Below are 19303 nucleotides of genomic sequence, written 5' to 3'. Positions count from 1 at the left end.
GGAAGAGAACCCAGGAGTCCTGGCTCCCAGCCCCCCTGCTCTAACCAGAATCCAGCACTTGCTCCCTTAAGGGATACGTCACGGTTCTGGAAATTTTGTTCCAACATTATTCCTATATCAAATCCTTTTAAAGGGCAGAGTGAACATTTAGTATTTCTAAAACCACTTGAAAGGTTTCGAATATTTTATGCCCCTAATACTTGGCTGTAGCCTGTTTCTTGAGCTGCCTGGGGACCGCTCCACAAACATCTGCTTTGTAATTTACTTTTCATTTAACTTGGCATGTATAAAACTTGTGAGTGTGTATTTCATGCTTCTATGTGGAGGTTTACAGCTGTGTGTGTGTGTTTACATGTGTGTGCATGAGTCCATGCATGTTAGGGTGGACAGGTGTGTGCAAGAACTGGTGTATGCATGATTTGTGTTGGCACATGTGTACATATGTTTGCATATGTGGGCATCTGAGTTTATGTGTCATGGCCAGCACGTGTGGGCACGTACATATAGTCATATGTTATGTGTTGGGGGTAGCCGCTGTAAGAAGCTATTCAGTGAGGACCCTAAAACAGTAGCCTCCACTCAAAACATGGGCAGATGTCCCTGTCGAAAACGCAGACCCATGCAAGGCGTATGTGGGCAGAGAGGACGCTGTTTTATGAAGGTTTGTGCGCGTAAAGTGACAGAGAGGCTGGAAGACCAGAGACACGGAGAGAGAGAGAAGGAAGCAGGATTGGTAGGATGGCCCTGAGAAAAAGCGGAGAGGATTTTGGGACAGCGTGCTGCCTGGAAAGGGGCTTGGAACTGCGAGCAAAGTGGCTGTCTCCTGTTATTTGATTCCCTCCCGCGTTTCAAGGGAACAGGAGTCTATACCTTCCTTGTAATTAAACAGGATTGCATCAAAGAAATACCTGACTCTAGCCTCAAGTTCTCCTCTTCCCAGATCTAACCCCCCAGGGCCCCAAGTTTTGGTTACCCAACCGGGTCAAAGAAATGTGTGCTTTGCATGTGTGTTCTGCCTACGTTTGTAGGGGTGTTCTGCAAAGCAGTGCATGTGTGGGTGGGTGCACACCTGCACCTTTGCTGTAGCGCAGGGACAACCCATTTTGATGCTTCCCAGGAAGGAAATTAACCTCCAGCCACGTGTGCCATTCGCCGCGGGAGCTAGATAACGACCATCTGGGTCCATCTCTAGGTGTGTGTGTCCCCTCCCAGTAGCCATCTAAGGAGGATGTTGTCGAGGACACTTCAGAGGGCTGGAGCCCTGCCCCGCTGGGCTGCCGGGTCTTCCTTTCCTGCTTCAGCTTTGGTGCAATTTCAAAAGGATTCAGGCCGCCACTGAACCTGGGTTTTCCTCGGGTGACTCAGCCTCCAGCGTTTGCAAATACTTTCCTAACCCAGAGAGCTGGGGTTGGAGACCAAGGTGAAGTGACCCAATCAGCGATCCCAGATCTCCAGCTGGTCTCAGCCGGGATCTATTGGAGGCCATGAGGCCAGCTCCCCAGCTGGGGTGAACTGGCTTGTCTAATGCCACGTTTGTTGCTCGGGTATTGTCCCGTTTCCATGACAGCGACATCTTTGCTGTATATCATCGGTTGTCCTCCTCTTTGCCATCTTCCGCCAGGTGGCAGCCACACAAGGGCTTGTCCAGGGACGTGGGATGTTTGACATCTGTCCAACATGCCCAAACCACTTCAGTCCCCTTGCTGGAATCATTGTCTCTACATCAGCGCCGGTCACTTGACCCCACCAGGAGCTCTTGGCAAGCCTCGCGGAGCGGGGGTTTTTGGCATTTGCCAAGTTTCAGAAGCGGGTAACCCCGTGGGGTTCACAACACCATTGCACGACTTTCCACAAGCACCTCAGAACCGCCGTGCTGGGTCCGTTCTCCCCAGTACCCAGCCTCCGACGGTGGCCCGTGCCAGAGGTACGCACGTCTCCACGACAGACACACAATCCACACTTACTCAGCCCCACAATCCACACACCCAGGCCCACAACACGCACACACATCACCACAATCCTCACACTCCCACGCTCCCTCCCACAGACGCACACACACCCCCTCAATCGCTCTCAGTCCCAGCTTGTCCCCCATCCCCAGCCCCTGGTTTCCTGCCTGCAAAGTTCCCTGCACTATTCGAGGTCTCCTGGGCTGCCCTCTCCCAGGCCGGCCCCCTCTTCCTTTGCTACCAAGCCCGGCCCAGCCACACCGACAGCCACCAGGACGGAGCATTTTATCTGCCCGGGGGGCGCCTGCAGGCGGCCAGCCAAACACACAGCCCATGGACACCCCCTGTTGGCAACTATAAGACGAGGCCAGAGTACATTTTTAGGGTGGGTAGGGAACGGTCCATCCAAACTTTCTTCCCTGGCGGAAAACCGGCTTTTCGACAAAGCAAATTGTCCGAAGGAAAGCCCATGATATCGCCTGTTTTTTCCATCAGAAAAACAAATGCTTTAAAATGGAACATTTCCCGCTGAAAATGGGATATTGTGCGGTTTGGGGCCCACTTTTTGGGGGGGTGGGGCGGGAATTTTGGTCAAAACGTTTGGCTTAGCCGATGTGCAGGCCGACGCCCGCCCGCCTGCAAGGGTCCCCCACTACCCATGCCCACACCGGGGGAGCCACGTCCACGCTGGCGCTGCCATTATCTGGGTTTGGTGCTAGGGGCATATCCCAGGGTTCTGAGGGCCTGGAGCTGCTCTGGGCATTGCTTTGCAGTGTATCATGGGAGAACTTTTCTGTCCTCCCCAGACCCCTTTACTGAAGTATTCGGGGCCCGCCCTACACGTAGCAGTAGCTGGCTTCCAGCTGTGCACAGGTCTCACTCCTGTCTGTGCCCGCTGGCGCCAAGCCATGGAGAACGTGTGGCAAGCCTCAGAATACATGGCAAGCCATGGAGAACACATGTTAAGTTATGGAGAACAGGTGATAAGCCATGGAGAACACACGTGGTAAGCCATGGACAACATGTGGTGAGCCTGGAAACATGTGTTAAGCCATGGAGAACACACGTGGTAAGCCATGGAGGACACACGTTAAGCCATGGAGGACACATATGAAACCTGCATTATAGACATTCCCCACCCCACCCCCCGAGTCATCCCCATCTTGTTTCTACAAGGCCTGAATATACAGAGACAATTAAACCTCGTTATGATGCCAATCCATTTTTCATAATAATGAACGGGTCATATCATGGCCTCGGAGTGCTTTGTATTACGGTTCCATTCATCAATGGCTTACAAAGAGTTAACGACCGATCAACAGCTGTTACCAGAAGGGCCCAGACGTGAGCCGTGCATGTTACAGGCAGCACGTCGGAAGAAGGTGTCATAAGTTATTACCGGCAATCTGTTGTGCTGCTGTTTATTAAAGTGCCACTTGCCACTGGCTGGAAGTTGAAGCTGGAAACATTTCCGACTGGAATTAAGGTGCACATTTTTAACAACGAGGGTAATTAACCAGTGGGAAAACGTATCCGGGGGCCTGGTGGATTCTCCATCACTGGCCATTTTGAAATCAAGATGTTTCTAAAACATTTCTGCTCTAGTCCAAACAGCAACTAATCCGGGAAGGTCTCTGGCTTGCCTTCCGGAGGAGATTGGACTAGAAGTCGAAACGCCCTTCACAAATTAGGGAATTGGTCAGAAATCAACAAGAGGAAATTCAATAAGGACAAGGGCAAAGTCCCTCACTTAGGGGAGGGAAAAATCAAATGCAGAACCACAAAATGGGGAAGGATTGGCTGGGGGGCGGGGGTCGTATGACTGAACAGGAGACGGGGTGGAGTGGATCACAAATTGAATACAAGTCAACAATGCGATGGAGTTGTGAAAAAGGTGCGTGTCGTTCTGGGGTGTGTGAACAGGAGTGTTGTATGTAAGACATGGGAGGTAACTGTCCCTCTCTGCTCGGCACTGGGGAGCCTCAGAGGAGCCCTGTCTCTCCCCCCCCCGCCCCATGCATGGGGCTGGCCCATACCCTGCCCCCCTAGCTCCCCACGCATGAGGCTGACCTGAGTCAGTGGCCAGAGCCCTGCATCCCCCAGGTGCAGGGCTCTCATCCAAGCCCGGCCTGCTCCCTCCATGGGGCTGGAGTTGCTCACCCCTCCTTGCCCCGCTAGGGGTGCCCACCCCATGTTTTTTCACAAGTGGGCGTTTGTCCCGTTGGCTCCTGCCAACTACATGCCCACTTTTGCCAAAAAAATAGTCAGGGTGGCCAGGACAGGGCTTAAAAAAGGGGCCTGGCTTGGCCAAAACGGGACGTCTGGTCACCCTTGTGGATGCTGGGTGCCATTCTGGGGACCGTGATTTAGGAAAGATGGGGGCAAATTGGAGAGAGTCCAGAGGACAGCAACCAAACGGAGGAAAGCTTTAGAAAGCCTGACCTAGGAGGGGAGGTTAAAACAACTGGGCACGTCTAGTCTGGAGAACAGACGACTGGAGGGGCAGGGTGGGAGATATGTTTTAAAGAGGACAGTGATCCATTGGTCTCACGTCTGCTAGAGGTAGGACAGGAAGTCATGGGCGCGAACCGCAGCAAGGGAGATTTAGGTGAGATATTAGGAAAAGCTCTAAGCTCTGGGACAGGCGTCCAAGGGGGGCTGTGAGATCCCGGTCACGGGAGGTTTTGAAGAACAGGTTGGACAGACCCGTCAGGGACGGTCTAGGTTGGCTTGGTCCTGTCTCAGTGCAGCGGACTGGATTTAATGACCAGTCAAGGTCCCTTCCCGCCCGACAGCTCCATGAGTCTATGGTGAGAAATGATCCCGTCTGGTCTTGGAGCCTATGGCGCTACCCATCTCTTCGTTACGTATTTACCCTTCCTAAGCCGCTGGGCGTGGAACCTTAATAGAAAGCGGGAGCCTCTCTCTCCGGCACTTCCCACTCCCGGCGTGAGTTCTGCTCTTCCGATGGGCGGCCGACACGGCTTGGGAGTCCCCCCGCGCCCCGGCCCCCTGGAGACCCCCGCACTGGGGAGGCTGGGGGATAGATGGGCGAGGGAGGGCAGAATGGAGGAGAGGACGAGGTGAGGAGAAAGGGTCTTACCTTGAGTTAGCAAGAGAGCTGCAGAGAGAGAGAGAGGGAGAAAGAACATGCCGTGAGCCCGACCAGCGGATCAGCGCCGCGCAGAGGGGAACCAGAGGGAAGATCCCGGCTGAAGGCAGGAGGCCGGGCTCAGAAGTGGGGTGAGTGGGGCAATCGCCCATAAGCTGGGCTTTTCCCAGCTGGGCTCCTGCCCGCAAGGAACCGGGCTGACAAACTTGTTCCCCTGAACGGGTAGCAGGTTGTAATACGAGTTAGTCACAACCGGCACAGCGACCAGAGACGCATCCCCATCCACTGAGCCTCTGATCTCTCCAGTCCGGTTTCTCTAGCCCTGTCCTCTCTCCTATGCTGGGGCCGGAGCAGCTGGCTCTGATCAACTGGATTCATAACGCACATGCATCCAAATCCCTGGGCAAGGCCTCCGGCCAGGCAGGATGCAAGCGAGGGTTGTTCGCCAAGCAGAATTTCTCATGTTGCCCCTTCAAGAAATCTGGGGCGTTTGACATCTCCTGCTGCTCCCTGGCTCAGCCTGCCCTGCACAATGTCCTGAAATCACCACCGCCACCCACAACGGGCAGCAGGACCCAGGAGTCCTGACTCACGCTCGCCCCGATCGAACCCTTAGGCCCCATTCCCCTCCCAAGAGCCATGAATACACAGAACCCAGGAGTCCCGACTCCCGGCCCTGCCCCCCATCCTGCTCTAACCACTAGACCCCACTCCCCTCTCAAAGCCAGGAGTCCTGGCTCCCTCCCCCCGCCCATGCTCTTACCATGAGATCTCACTCCCCTCCCAGAGCTGGCATAGAACCCAGGAGTCCTGGCTCCCAGCCCCCCAGCTCTAACCACTAGACCCCACTCCCCTCCCAGAGCCGGGGATATAACCCAGGAGTCCTGGCTCCCAGCCCCCTCCCCTGCTCTAACCACTAGACCCCACTCCCCCCACCAAAACTGGAACCCAGGAGTCCTGACTGCGATTGCCCTCACAATGGGACATGCCGCCTCGCTCCACAGAGGGACAGGGAGCTGGTGGCAAACTGGCCCACCCCGGCTTTAGACCAGGTGAGCGGAGAAGCAGGGATCCCCGACTCCAGCCTGGAGATGGAAGCAGGTGCCCCCCTTACCCGAGATGCCCCGTTTCAGCCAGCGCGGCTGCCCCAGCTCGATGAAGAAGTTGTCCTTCTTCTCATACTCTTCATCGTCCACAATCTTCACCTGCAGGCTTTTCCTGCCGAGACAGAGAGAACCAGAGAGCGGTGTCAGCAGAACCGGCGGCCTGGGCTGCAGGCAGGGGAGAGACAGGTATGGGGGGGGGGTGGAAATCGCCACCTCTCTGGGGCCACTGTAGCCCAGATGGCTAGTTTGCTTTATTCTATTCACTGCTTTGCGTTCTAGTCAGCAGCAATGCAAGAAACCTACAGGCCTGTATCTTGTAAGACATCAGCTTCCGCAAATTAGCATAAGGCTTAAGACGTATGAACTTTGCACAGCTAAACGACCCAATGGAAAACCCCCAAGCATTTGGGGAGCTGAAAATAGAGTTTTTAAGGGGAAGTTCTGATCACAGGTAAATAATTCAACCACAGACGTGTCCTGGGAACCAACTGACATACGTAACAGGTCCGTGAGACACATTTAAGGCTCGCCTGCTTGCTTGCCTATATATCTCGTTTCTTATTTTCTTGTAAGTGTGATGATTTGTTTGATTATAACAGGTTTATATTAGGGTATATTTTGGCTGTAACTCGAGGGATCTTCAGGCCACATTCTGTATGGTGAACTAAGGCAAAGTGAGCAGACAGACGTCTGGGACCTTTCACCTCGATAGATGGAGCTAAAGCATAAGGTCCATGTATGACTGCGACCTTTACCATAGAGGATGCGTTAAAGCAGGTTGGCACAGGGCCTTTCCTAGGTTCAGACCCTTTAAACTTACCAGTTGCCCCACAACTTGGAACTTGGAAAGAACCACTTAGGATCGAAATAACCAATGTGATACCTAACCACAAAAGGGCCATGGTAATGACTGGACGTATATAATAAGTTGAGATCATTGCTATACCAACCTATAGGAAAAAGACACCCCAACATTAGCGACGTGAGGAAATACAAATAAGAGAAGGGAAAAATCGCCCACTGAATATGCATTGAACATAACAGCGCCAGCGTCACATATTACAAAGGGGCATCGCAGCCTAGGGGCGGTAGGAGAGAGAGCTGCAGTCGTTGGGAGGTGCCAGGATGACGGGCACTGGTGATGAGGAGGAAGGTGATGGTGATGAGGAAGACGATGGCTGACATTTCAGGAGATGGGGTGAGGAGATGGATGTGCAGATGGACATTCCGTCGTATCTCCATCTGCCTGAGCTGGGGTCTTTGACACTGCGCTGAATGTATTAATAAACTATATTTGTGAATATAAAAGAGTTCCTAGCGTGGGAGTGTTGCATCTGTGCACGTCGGGGTTACCGTCTGTATAATAATTTTAATAACACTGGGCCTGATCTTGGGGCAAGAACCTGCCAACCCTCAAAGTGATAACTGGGGATTCTTAAGTAATCAATATAATTAATACAGACTCTAAGAACAGGTTACGTCGTCCTGGTTGCTCAGCCCTGCTCAGGATGGGCCCAGACTAAGGACTGGTCGAGGGTGGGATACTTCAATGGAGCAAGATGGTTATTGTTATTTAATCAGTGGTTCTCAAACTCTGGGTCAAGGCCCCAAAGTGGGTCACAACCCCATTTTAATAGGACACCAGGGCTGGCGTTAGACTTGCTGGGACTCGGGGCTGAAGCCAGTGCCTGAGCCCCATCACCCGGGGCTAAAGGCGACGCCCGAGGAAAGGCTGCCCATACCCCTACCGAGATCAGGGCCCCATCGGGCCAGGCGCTGCCCAGACCCCCACCGAGATCAGGGCCCTGCTGTGCCGGGCGCTGCACAGACCCCAACTGAGATCAGGGCCCCATCGGGCCAGGCGCTGCCCAGACCCCGACCGAGATCAGGGCCCTGCTGTGCCGGGCGCTGCCCAGACCCCGACCGAGATCAGGGCCCTGCTGTGCTGGGCGCTGCACAGATCCCGACCGAGATCAGGGCCCTGCTGTGCCGGGCGCTGCACAGATCCCGACCGAGATCAGGGCCCTGTCACGTCGAGCGCTGCACAAAGCCAGCGCTGGGCACGCGGGATCTCCAGACAACGAATGGGCCAGGGGCGGGAGACAGACCCCTGGGCACCTAGGAGAAGCCGGCCTGCTTGGCGGGGAGCTGCCGAAGCTAGGCAATAACAGATGCCGAGGGGAGGGGTTTGACCTACGCCCCCGCCCCGCGAGTGGAGTTCAGGACCATGCTTCTGTCCTGGGGAAGGGGGCAGTGGTGCACCACCACCACCTACTGCAGGGAATCAGAACTTCTCAGCCGCGTGTCAGGTCCCTACACCGCCAGGGCGATTCTCCTTTAGCTCCAGGCCCGGGGTCTGCTGGAGCAGGACGGCCGGGAGTTCGGCCTTCTACCCTCCCTCTTGAAAGCCACACGAGCGAGCTCGGCCAAGCGATTCTCCAGGGCACATTGGGGCTGGGGTGGTACCAGTCTCCCAAAGCATTGAACGTTGCTTCCCCAGTATGGTTCCCTAGCAACCAGAAGCAGGAGTGTCCATGGAAACGGATAGCATCTCCCCCCACCCCCCCCCGGTCTGGTGCAAAGCGGGTACCTTAGCGGCTATGGGTCTGAGGCTGGGGGTCTGGCCACGCCTTCCCCACACACGCTCCCCTCCCTTGTGCTCCGCGAGCTACACAGCAGGGGGGTTGCAATCAATCAGCCCCTGATCTTGGGGGAATCCGGGCTGGGGGCCCTCCCGGTGTGAGAACTGCCAATTGTCTCGTCTGGTGCTACTCACCGCCCGCCCCGCCCGGGGAGCCAATTTGATTAAGGGAAGGCTCATCTGCAGGCAGAACAATCTCCAGGCAAACCGGAGGAGGGAGATAATTTGCCGATGAATAATTTAATCTGCGGCTCTGAGATGAGAGTTTTCGGTTTATGTTTTTTCCTCCCCAGAAGCCAGAGGCGTAGCGAGCGCCCTCCGTACCCTCCGACCGGAGGGGGCCCCGCAAGGAAGGGGGCCCCTAAAAGTGGCAAAATAAATACCGCATTCCAGTTTCTGCATTGTAAGGGGCCCCGCCCGGACATATGTTCGGAGGGGGCCACGTTCTTTGTTGCTACGGCCCTGCCAGAAGCCAAAGGTGGGGGGGGGGATCTCCCTTTGCAAACCTCTTTCTTGGCCTTTTCCAAACTCTGTAAGCACAGCGAGGCAACCGGGGGGAAATCAGCGGCGGGGATCGGTGCTAAGCGGGTGTGGGGGTGGGGGTGTTCTTTCCGGGAGAGAGGGAAGGAGAAAGACAATAAATCAAGGAGAGAAGAAAATAGACCTTTGAACCCTCTGAGTTCCTCCGCGGATTCTGATCCCCAGCCCCCAAGCCTCTGCGCCTGGCTCCCCATCACACTCAGACCCCTCCACGCAACTCTGCGGGGGAAGGGGCCCCTGCCAATCTCCCCCCACCTATGCAGAGGGCCTCTGGTGTGAGGGCTCTGCTCCCAGCCAGAGCACACTGCACTGTGGCTATTCTCTGCCCCTCAGGGCCCATATGGGGGAATGGAGCATGAGGTAGAGCAGCCTTGGGGCTGCTCTAATTGACACTGTGGGGGAGGGGAGAGGCAGGGTGCTGTCAGAGCAATGGAGGCTTTAAGCTCCCACCCACCCTGTCTCTGCCCCAAGCACAGGACCAGAGAATCAGGTCCTCTATTGCTACCTTGTCTCTGTCGTCCATTCTTTAAAGCAAGACCCCTTGCAGCTCCCCCTCCACACATGTATCCCTGTTGAACCAGCCTCCGGAAGCACCGTATCCCTGGCCCCCTGCTGAGCCCCCACCCCCTGCAGCCCAGCGCCCCTAGAACCAACAGCAATTAAATGTTGTGCCCCAAGACAGAAAGACAACTCTATGGCTTGCCTTCCCGCTTCAGGGCTAAGGTGCAGGAGCCGGTGACAGCCTCGTTGTGAAGGCACTGGGCATGGACTCAGGAGATCTAGGTTCGGTTCTCACCTGGGCGATCTTGCACAAGTTGCTTCGTGCCTCGGTTTCCCCATCTGTAAAATGGGAAGAATGATCCTTCCTATTTAGAGTGGAAGCTCTGCGGGGCAGGGACTGTTTCTCGGTCTGTGTCTGTGCAGCGCCTGGCACAATGGGGGCCCTGATCTCAGTTGGGGTCTGTGCAGTGCCTGGCACGATGGGGCTCTGATCTCAGTCAGGGTCTCGGCAGCGCCCGGCACGACAGGGCCCTGATCTCAGTTGGGTTTGTCTACATGGGCAAATTGACCAGAATGGCTATTTTGCAATATCTCCCCATTTGGACTCTCTATCAGACACAACACAGAGTAATTAATCTGGAACAAAATCACTTTTATTCCGGCAGAGAATGTCCACATGGGGGGCTTATTCCAGAATAGGTATATTATCCTGGACTAGCCATACTAGTCCTTTCCCCGACTCCCTCTAGCCTTTAGTGATTGGATCAAGCTAGGGCAGCAAACAGGAGAACATTCCTTTCCTCCCCCTCCTCCTGCATCCACTCTCCGTTCATCCCAGTCTCTCTCACAGCCCATCCATTTCCCGCAGATCCCTCTCCCATCCTATATCCCCCCCCCAACCCCTCTGACTCATTTTCATGTCTATATTCTCTCTGCGGCTCGACAGAGTAGCTGCCTTTTGCGGTAATTATTCATTGCCTTCCACCCACTGTTTGTTATTAAAAAAAAAAATCCGAAACATCTTCATATTCCTGAGTCATGAGAAACTGCCTCTTCTCCCAAGTGCCTGGCATTCAAGGAGCAAATTGACAAGGATTAGAGGCTGTGTGGTCTAGTAGGAAGGCCAATGGGTTCGGGGGCCAGGACGCCTGGGTTTGATCCCTAATCCGTGACTTTCCCCACTCTGTGCCTCAGTTTCCCCAGCTTTGGATTAGTCAGACCGTGAGCTCAGAGCACCAATCCACCCTTGGCCAGTGTCCCATCTGCAGCCTTCCGGGAAAGGGTTAAAAATAAAACAGAATACACTGGAGACGTTTTCTTTCCTTCCTGACCCCCGCCGGAGACCAGCTGCAGCCCTGAAGCATGAGATTTGGGGAACATAAAACATGGAGCGGAAGGGACGCCCATGTGCCGATTTCGCACCTGAGAACGCTCCAACTCATCCCAGCAGTGGCAGAAGCTTGCAGCTCCGGCGGGCTGGATCGCACCACTCCCGCGGCATCCCTTGGGGAGCGAGAGCCCCTTCCCACTCCTTCGCCTCGTGATGCCATTGTGTGTTTGGAGGCGGATCCACGAAGCCACTTGAGAAGGAAAGCGCCGATATTTTTCTCTGGCTGCACACCCACGCTGCTGCAGCAGCCTTCGCCGCCCAGGCATCATAAACTCCAGCGGGGAGGCAATCATAATCCAGTTTCCCACATGTGACATTTAAAGAGGTGCCAGAGGAAGAAACCAGGGGGTGCTGGAGGAAAGAGCTAGGCCCGGGCTGGGGGGAACTTCACGGGGATTCTCGACTGAGCCTGCTGGATGCTGAACAGACCCCGTGGTTCTCTCTAGCTCCTCGACGGCATCACATGGGGGGCAGAGAACAGCCACAGCTCAGTGCACCCCAGCCACGCCCCCGATGCACCCTCTACGCCAGGGACTGTGAGCCCGTTGGGCGCAGGGCCCCTTGAGCAGCTCCACACTGGCCTCGGAGGCTCCCTGCATGGAGGGGGGCAGGAATCTCAGGGTCCTTTCCATCCACCTTAAGGCCCCATTTCGCTATGGGAGCGGGACTGAGAGCCGGGCTCAGTGTGGGGCCGGGCTTCTCCAGCAACGGAGCTGGCACATTTGGGTTGGCTCTCGTGACGGGCGCCTGGGGGGCACTGCTGGGTTCCCAATGCCCACACGGGTACCAGGCCCAGCCACACGCACCCGGCTTCCGCAGCGGCATCTACAAGCCAGAGCACGGGGAGCGCCCCTTGAGAGCTCCCAGCCGGCTGAAATACGGCTCCTACCCTGCAGCTCACGTCTGAAAAGCCCTGGAACAACTCCCCTGCTCCCGCTCAGCCTTTGTGTTGGCCAAGGCCGGCGCCATTTCGGCACACAAAGCTCGCGTGAATAAGCATCTGCTGAAGCTTTAGAGTCACCTTCTTTCAAAAGCAGGCAGCCCCGCCGGAGCAGCAGCCCCATTACTACAAACTCAACTGCCAAGAGTCTCCTTCACCTCCCGCCCAGTTGCAAAGTGTATCACGTCCCCTTCTAGTGGCTGGTCCGTGTAGAGAACAGCCTACTACCGCTGGCGGTTAATGGAGTCTCTCCTTTGGCTCACAGGGGTCGCTGTCTGGACTAGAGGTCAGAGGCTGAAACCTGGGTCCCAGCCTGTGATGGAGAGCACGTGTGCAGCTTTGCAAGCAGTGGGCATGCCCCACTCCAGACGTGGCTGCATTTCAGTGGCAGGTCTAGGCTTAACCACTGGCTCATCCCGGCTCTCTTAAAATCCTTCGCGGCAACTGGCCGGTGTTGCCAGCTCATGTGATTTCATTGCGAGTCGTGTAGCAGGTGGTGTCTGGAGTCCTGAGTTTCCACCAGAATCTCAGCTTGAATTTTTTTAAGAAGTCAGTTTCCAGCCCTCTGGGTTGTGGGGAAAAGCTGGAACAATATCCGCCCGGCAGACTCAGAAACGAGACAGCCAAGAAAAAGAACCCTGGGCGTATTCTTCTTTTACCAAAGAATCTCGTGATGTTTAAGCCAGGCTCACGATTTCGGGGGCCAGTCTCATGATTTTTGAACGATGCCGTGACCCCAAATGCTAAGGCAGCTCGTGAGCTTGTAAATTACCTCCCTTTGGCCAGGGGCCAGCTTGCATGCTGGCTGCTACCCCATCTGTGATTTTTCATCTCACTTAATTATCGCATTTCCTCCTCTCTGGCTTCCCCTCTCCCCCCGTTCGTTAGCCCATTGAAATCTGACAGAACTCTCATCAGCTCTGTCTGGAGACGGGTCCAGCCGCTGAGGAGTTTGGCATTTATTAGGTGTATTACAGCAGTGCTGAGGACCAAACAGAGGATCGGGGCCCTATTGTGCCAGGCGCGGCGTATACACAGTGAGAGACAGTCCCCGGCCTGAAGAGAAGGCAGACAGAGCAAGGAATATACCCCATTGCACAGATGGGGAAACTGAGGCCGGGAGACATGCCGTATTCTGCTTGTATCAGTGGCAGAGCAAGAACTGAATGCAGATCCCCTGTCTAGTGCTTTAACCACCATGCTCTGGGCCTGGACTGCGGAACAAAGATTGCTGCGGCTGGCTCCAGAGACTCCATGCCCGCCTTTACCCTGCAGGGCGTAGGGGGGCTGGCCGCTGAAGAGACACCACAGATGCTGAGTCAGAGCCTCCGCAGCTGTCCATTGGTGTAACCCCTTCGACACCGATTGGCACCGGCTGGAGAACTGGCCCCATTGACAGCAATGGAGCTGCACCGATTCCCACGAGGAGGCGTTCAGCTCAGGATTCACCCCTCCGAGCTCGCTGTTCTCTGGTCTCCAGCGAACGTCCTGCTTGACTCCAATCTGTCCGGCGCCGCTCAATCTTCCGGACGCTTTCCCGGCAGGTCCTCGGGGGCTGGCGTGCTCACACCTCTCGCCAGGCCCGTCAGGCCCTTCGGCTGATGCTAACGCAGCTCCCGCGCTTGGTTCTTAGCGGGGGGACGGATTGCTTCCAGCTCCCACTCCCCAGAGATGTGCCCGGCCCCCTTCCCTGTCTGTCTATCCCCTGATGCTTCCCAAACCCATCCTTCTCTGCCTCCCCCTGCACACAGGCTGCTCAGAAACGGCTTTTCTTTCTCTTCTCCTCTTCCTCCCGCTCTCCCCAGTTCAGCCTTTTCAACCCCATTATTATTATTATTAGGTGTATTACCGTTCTGTCTAGTGGCCCCATTGTGCTGGGCGCTGCCCAGACCCCGACCGAGATCAGGGCCCTGTCGCGCCGGGCGCTGCCCAGACCCCAACCGAGATCAGGGCCCTGTCGCGCCGGGCGCTGCCCAGACCCCAACCGAGATCAGGGCCCCGTCGGGCCGAGTGCTGCCCAGACTCCAACCGAGATCAGGGCCCCGTCGCGCCGGGCGCTGCCCAGACCCCGACCGAGATCAGGGCCCCGTCGGGCCGAGCGCTGCCCAGACCCCGACAGTCCCTGCTGTGAAGAGCTCACAGTGTAACTAGACAAGACAGACAAAAGGTAGCTGGCGAAACAGAGGGGAAGTGACTTAACCAAGGTCACCCAGGAAGTCGGAGCCAGGAAAAGAACCCAGATCGCTTGACTAGACCCCACTGCCCACCTACCCCAGAGCACACTCCAGGCCTGATGCGGCGTGGTGCCGAGCATCTTCATGAGCTGGGCATGTGTGTTTGTGTGAGCTGTACCCCTGCCCTCTACAGGATGGAATCAGAATTGCTCTAATGTGTGTCATAAGCCCTATACTGCTCAGGGGGATTCTCCTTGCGCTTAAGGAGCTGGGGGCTCTTGGAGCAGGTGGATCTAAGCTGTGATGCTGCTCTGAAGTTCCACTGGGCTTTGTCACCCCCTGGGTGCCTCAGTCATTGCTTGTGCATTCCCCCGTCCCGTACGGATTTTGCCTCTCCGACGCAGGAACCACCCACCTCTGCTCCGACTGAGGGAACTTGAACCCGTTTTTTATCCTACCTGCCCCAGAGAGTCACTTAAAGGGAATCAAGAGACCCTGAGATGCCAGGTGCCTTTAAACTGAAGTCTTTCCCCATCAGCAGGGAAGGATCACCATGGCAACCCGCATCCCTCCTCCTTGACATTAAGCACAGAGGAATCAGTGACTGAGGCTGGTAAGGGGAGCGGGATGGGCGGCCAGCAATCGAGGCTGTGGGGGGAGGGGAGAGGAGAAAAGAGAGGAGTGTGCCAGGGGGAGGGGGGGCGCTGGAACTGAAATCTGAAGGGGTGGGGAGAGACAGACAGACAGATGGGCTTCGGGTGAATGATTCATCTGTCTGACCCCCGTCCCTGAGGCTAGGTGCTGGGGAAGGAGGGGCTGGTGTCCTCCACCCCACCACGCTCTTCTTCCAAATCCCTGCCCTCGGCGTGACCTCGTGGCTTTGCAGCCGGGCCGGCTAGAGCTTCCAGGTGTCCCCGCTTTCAGCAGAAGCCGGCACCGCTCCTAGGCCCCTCGCCTGGCAGCGGGATCAAGGCAGAGGCATTGGACCCAATGGGCTTTTAATAAAGTGGGGCCTGTCAGGGGCATGGCCACAGGTGGGCCGGGGTGGGCTGCGGCCCACCCACTGAGCATCCCAGGCCCGCCCAGATCGGAGCAGGGGTCTGTGGTGCTGCACAGTGGCCCGGAGCGTCACTCGGGCACCTGCAATCCAGGCCGGAGCTCGGCGCCCGCCCTTCAGAAAGCGACACCCCGGCAGCTCTGCCTGGCCCCGTGCGTGTGCCCAGCTCGGCAGGTGAAGCCTTGCGCCTGGGGGACCCCAGGGCTTGGGAGAGGGCGTCGGGGGAGACGCTGAGCTAGCAGGTGGCTCTCTGCACGGCTCATCCCCCGCTCGGCGGGAGGCCGGTCTCTCTGCAGCGCTCCCAGGAGAGGACGCACTGAGCTGGGTGTCTCGGTGCAGAGTCCGTCCCCCCGAAAGTCAGCGCCCACCCGGATTTCCACTCCTAGCTACGCCACTGGGGGCTGGGGCGCCATCTCTTTTGGAAAGAACCATCTGGCTCCACCCTCCTTTGAAGGTGGGGCTATGTAGCTCCACCCCCTTTGGGGAGGAGTCATACAACTCCTCCCTCTAAGTGTCATAGAACGCCAACCTCTTTGGGGGTGGAGTCATGTACAGGGCCGCCCAGAGGGGGGGCAAGTGGGCCAATTTGCCCCAGGCCCCGGGCCCCACAGGGGCCCCCACGAGAATATAGTATTCTATAGTATTGCAACTTTTTTTTATGGAAGGGGCTTTGCCCCAGGCCCCCTGAATCCTCTGGGCGGCCCTGGCCATGTAACCCCACCCCCTTTGGGGGCGGGGCCAGGTGACCTTCCCACTCCTTTTATGGGAGGAGTAGTTTAACCCCGCCCTCTTTATGGGCAAGGGCTATATCGCTCCGCCCCGTTGTGGAGGAAAGTCCTATAGAGCTCCACCTCTTTTGTGGGCGTGGCTATGTAACTCCACCCCCTGTACAGGCAGAATTAAGTCCACCCTCGCTAGGGAGGGTCGCTAGTTCAGGTTGGTTATTATCTGCTGCTGGGTGGCCGCTGTGCCAGCCGTCCGTACCACGGCAATAACCAGCTTCACAACTGCCTGGAGGGGTGAGACCTACCCATTCCCCTGCCTTTGAAAGGCCCATTGGTTTCTGCCCAGCAGGCATCATCTTCGCTCACTTCTCCCCCGGCTAAATCTCCACAGAGCAACCACGGGCACCGCTTAAAACCTCCGACGCGCCTCAGAAGCACCTCCAAGGGCCACGGCGCCCACCAGGAATCCTGCCTCGGCTCGCCAGCCCGGGAAGGGGGGTCCCGGGGCAGGGCCTGCCAAAAAACACCTGTGCAAACTCCTCAAGGAGAAGCGCAGAAGCGGCTACTGATTGGATCCAACCGTCCCGCGATGAGATTTGGGTGTGCAGGGCCCTTAGCTTTCACAGCCTGCAGCCGCGACGGCAGCAGAACCACTGCCCCCCTGGCGCTGCCTCAGGAGCGCTGGGGTTGAATCCCGTGTGCGCTCCAGCGGCGAGACGCTCAGGGAAAAGCGAGCGAGAAATCCATGAGAGAGATGAAAGGAGGAGAGAGATCTAGCCAGAGAAAAAGGAGAGGGAGGCACTCACAGCAAAAGAAAGTGGCCGGTACCCTGGCAACTAGGACCAGATGTCCCGATTTTATAGGGACAGTCCTGGTATTTGGGGCTTTGTCTCATATAGGCGCCTATTGACCCCCTCCCCTTGTCCTGATTTTTCACACTTGCTGTCTGGTCGCCCTGAGCAGCTCACACTCAGGGCACCCCCGAGCCACATGGCTTTAACGACTGTGGGATAGGCTGTAGCGGGGGCAGGACCCACCCCTGCGGCGCCTCCTGCTGGTTTCCTGGGAATTAGCTCTTTTTCCAGCTCCGGAGCGCCCTCTGCAGGCCGGTGTCCCGCTTGCCGCTGGCCCCCCGTGTCCCTCCCAGGCCCCATCTGAGCCTGCTTGCCCCAGCCCCAGCCCTCTCCCGGGCTGTTTTTAACCCCTCCGGGCAGGAGCGGGGTAACCATCCCGCTACATAGGCCAAGTGCTATCGCCCCCCAGTGCGGCTGGAGTGACACCGGGATAAATGTGCTCGTACCCATGTAGCTAAGGGCACTGGCAAAAACCTTACATAGAGCAGGCTTAATGGATGCATTGATCCTCGCAACCCTGCCTGCGAGCTAGGGAAGTATTCTCCCCATTGAACAGGTGGGGAAACTGAGGCACAGAAACACTGAGGTCTGCTCTACACGCAGGCTTTGTCCGGTATCACTGTGTCAGGGAAGGGGTGTGATTTTTGTTTGCTGATATTGTTACCCAGGTGGATGCCCTCACAGTATCGCTTAGTCCCCTTCCTCCACAGGGAGGCAGTTTGGCCTAGTGGATAGAGGACTGGATGGAAAAGTGGGTTTTATTCCCAGCCTCATCCTTTCCCCTCGGGGGGGGGGGGTGTCTACATGTCACACTCAGCCTGGGCTCTGAGTCTGGTTTGAGCCCAAGCCCCGCTTCCGTCCACACACACATCAGTCTGACTCGGGTCAGCCAGCCGTCGGTCAGAGCCTGAGCCCTGCTGTGACCTGGGTCCAAGCCGGGGCCATTCTGCAGTGTGGACGCGGCTCAAGCCACAGACCGGAGGCAGAAGGTCTGCGTGGCGCAGTATGGACGTGTCAGCATGACAGTGAGACCCAGGTTTACAAGACAGTGTGGATGCTCAAGCGCGGGCTTGGAAACACCAAGTCCACAACCTGAGTCCCACAGACCTTGGTCTACAATGCAGTGTAGACATACCGTCCATGCCTCAGTTTTCCCATCTATACAATGGGTTTAACAATACCAACCTCCTTTGCAAAGCGCTTTGAGCTCTGCGGATGGGAAGAGCTGGGGATGATTATTAGCGGCACATTTGTACTGTTATAACTGCGTCCAGCCTAGGGAGATGATAGAGCAGCATATTTACAGCGGTATGATCGTTGTGTGTAGGCAAAGCCTGAAAGGTCGTACAGACACGGAGACACGGAGCCGTCTGTGCCAGAGGTGGAAATTCAATCCAGGTCCACAGACTCCCATGACACATTATAATCCCTAGCTCCTAGATAACCATGGATCTCAAAGCACTTCACCAAAGGGATCGGGATCATTATCCCCACTGTACAGATGGGGAAATTGAGGCAAGGAGCCGGGAAGCGACTTGCCCAAGGTCACCCAGAGGGCCAGTGACCGAGCCAGGCCTAGGACTCCCGACTCTATTACTTTATCCACTAGGCCGCACTGCCTCCTACAAAGGAAGCCAGCGTCCTGCTGGACTAGAGATGCAGCCAGCCGCTGCTAAGCCGTCTCTCATCCCCACCGGTGGCGATTTGTGTCCTGTTGCTTTAAATATCTTGTGATTATTCACATCTGCTGTCACCTGTGGGGTTTTTTCTTAAACCCTTCTCAACAATAATGTTTATTTAGGTGCCAAGGCACCAGCTCCTCCCCCCGGCCCCAGACTCCTGCAGCGGGCGCGAGAGCCCGCGACAGACACGCTGGGGACGTGGGCGTTTGCCACTGATTATTCCATTATTCAAGTGCCGTGTGGTCTGCTGAGATTTGTCGCTTTCACACACACACAGACACACACACAGCGCAGGGAGAGACACTTATCGGTGCTCCCCAGAAACAGCCACACGCCTGCCGAGCCGAGCCGGCACCTGATAAGAGCCACCCTCGGCTCCCGATCAACAGGCTCGATACATGTCCAACAAGCAGAGGGATAAACCTCCCCCTCCCCAACCATTTCAGCCTGGCACACGCTACCAGCCGGGGCCGAGGAGCCAGGCGATAAAGTGCTCCCCCGCTATGGAGCCAAGTGCTATGGAGGGGCAGCACAGCCTAGTGGGGAGAGCAAGGGGCCCCCTGAAAGTCAGGACTCGCGTGGGGAATCTGGGCTGGCACCGAAGGTGGGGTCTGTTCCCAGCTCTGGGAGGG

The 19303-nt window shown here is 56.6% G+C and overlaps 1 protein-coding gene across 1 annotated transcript in view; it reads right to left on the bottom strand.

The window, feature by feature from the left end:
* Positions 1–19303, bottom strand: part of SLC8A2 (solute carrier family 8 member A2) — a 53979-nt gene that overhangs the window by 6903 nt on the left and 27773 nt on the right. Inside the window, exons 2-3 of the mRNA XM_026658773.1 lie at positions 6176–6279; positions 5053–5070 (exon numbers count right to left, since the gene is read on the bottom strand). Coding sequence (XP_026514558.1) covers positions 5053–5070; positions 6176–6279 — 122 coding nt within the window. The remainder of the gene's footprint in view (positions 1–5052; positions 5071–6175; positions 6280–19303) is intronic.

This window comes from Terrapene carolina, unplaced genomic scaffold, assembly GCF_002925995.2.
Source record: "Terrapene carolina triunguis isolate 2854851 unplaced genomic scaffold, T_m_triunguis-2.0 Scaffold517, whole genome shotgun sequence".
Classification (NCBI taxonomy): Eukaryota; Metazoa; Chordata; order Testudines; family Emydidae; genus Terrapene; species Terrapene triunguis.
This window is presented reverse-complemented; position numbering and strand designations above follow the sequence as displayed.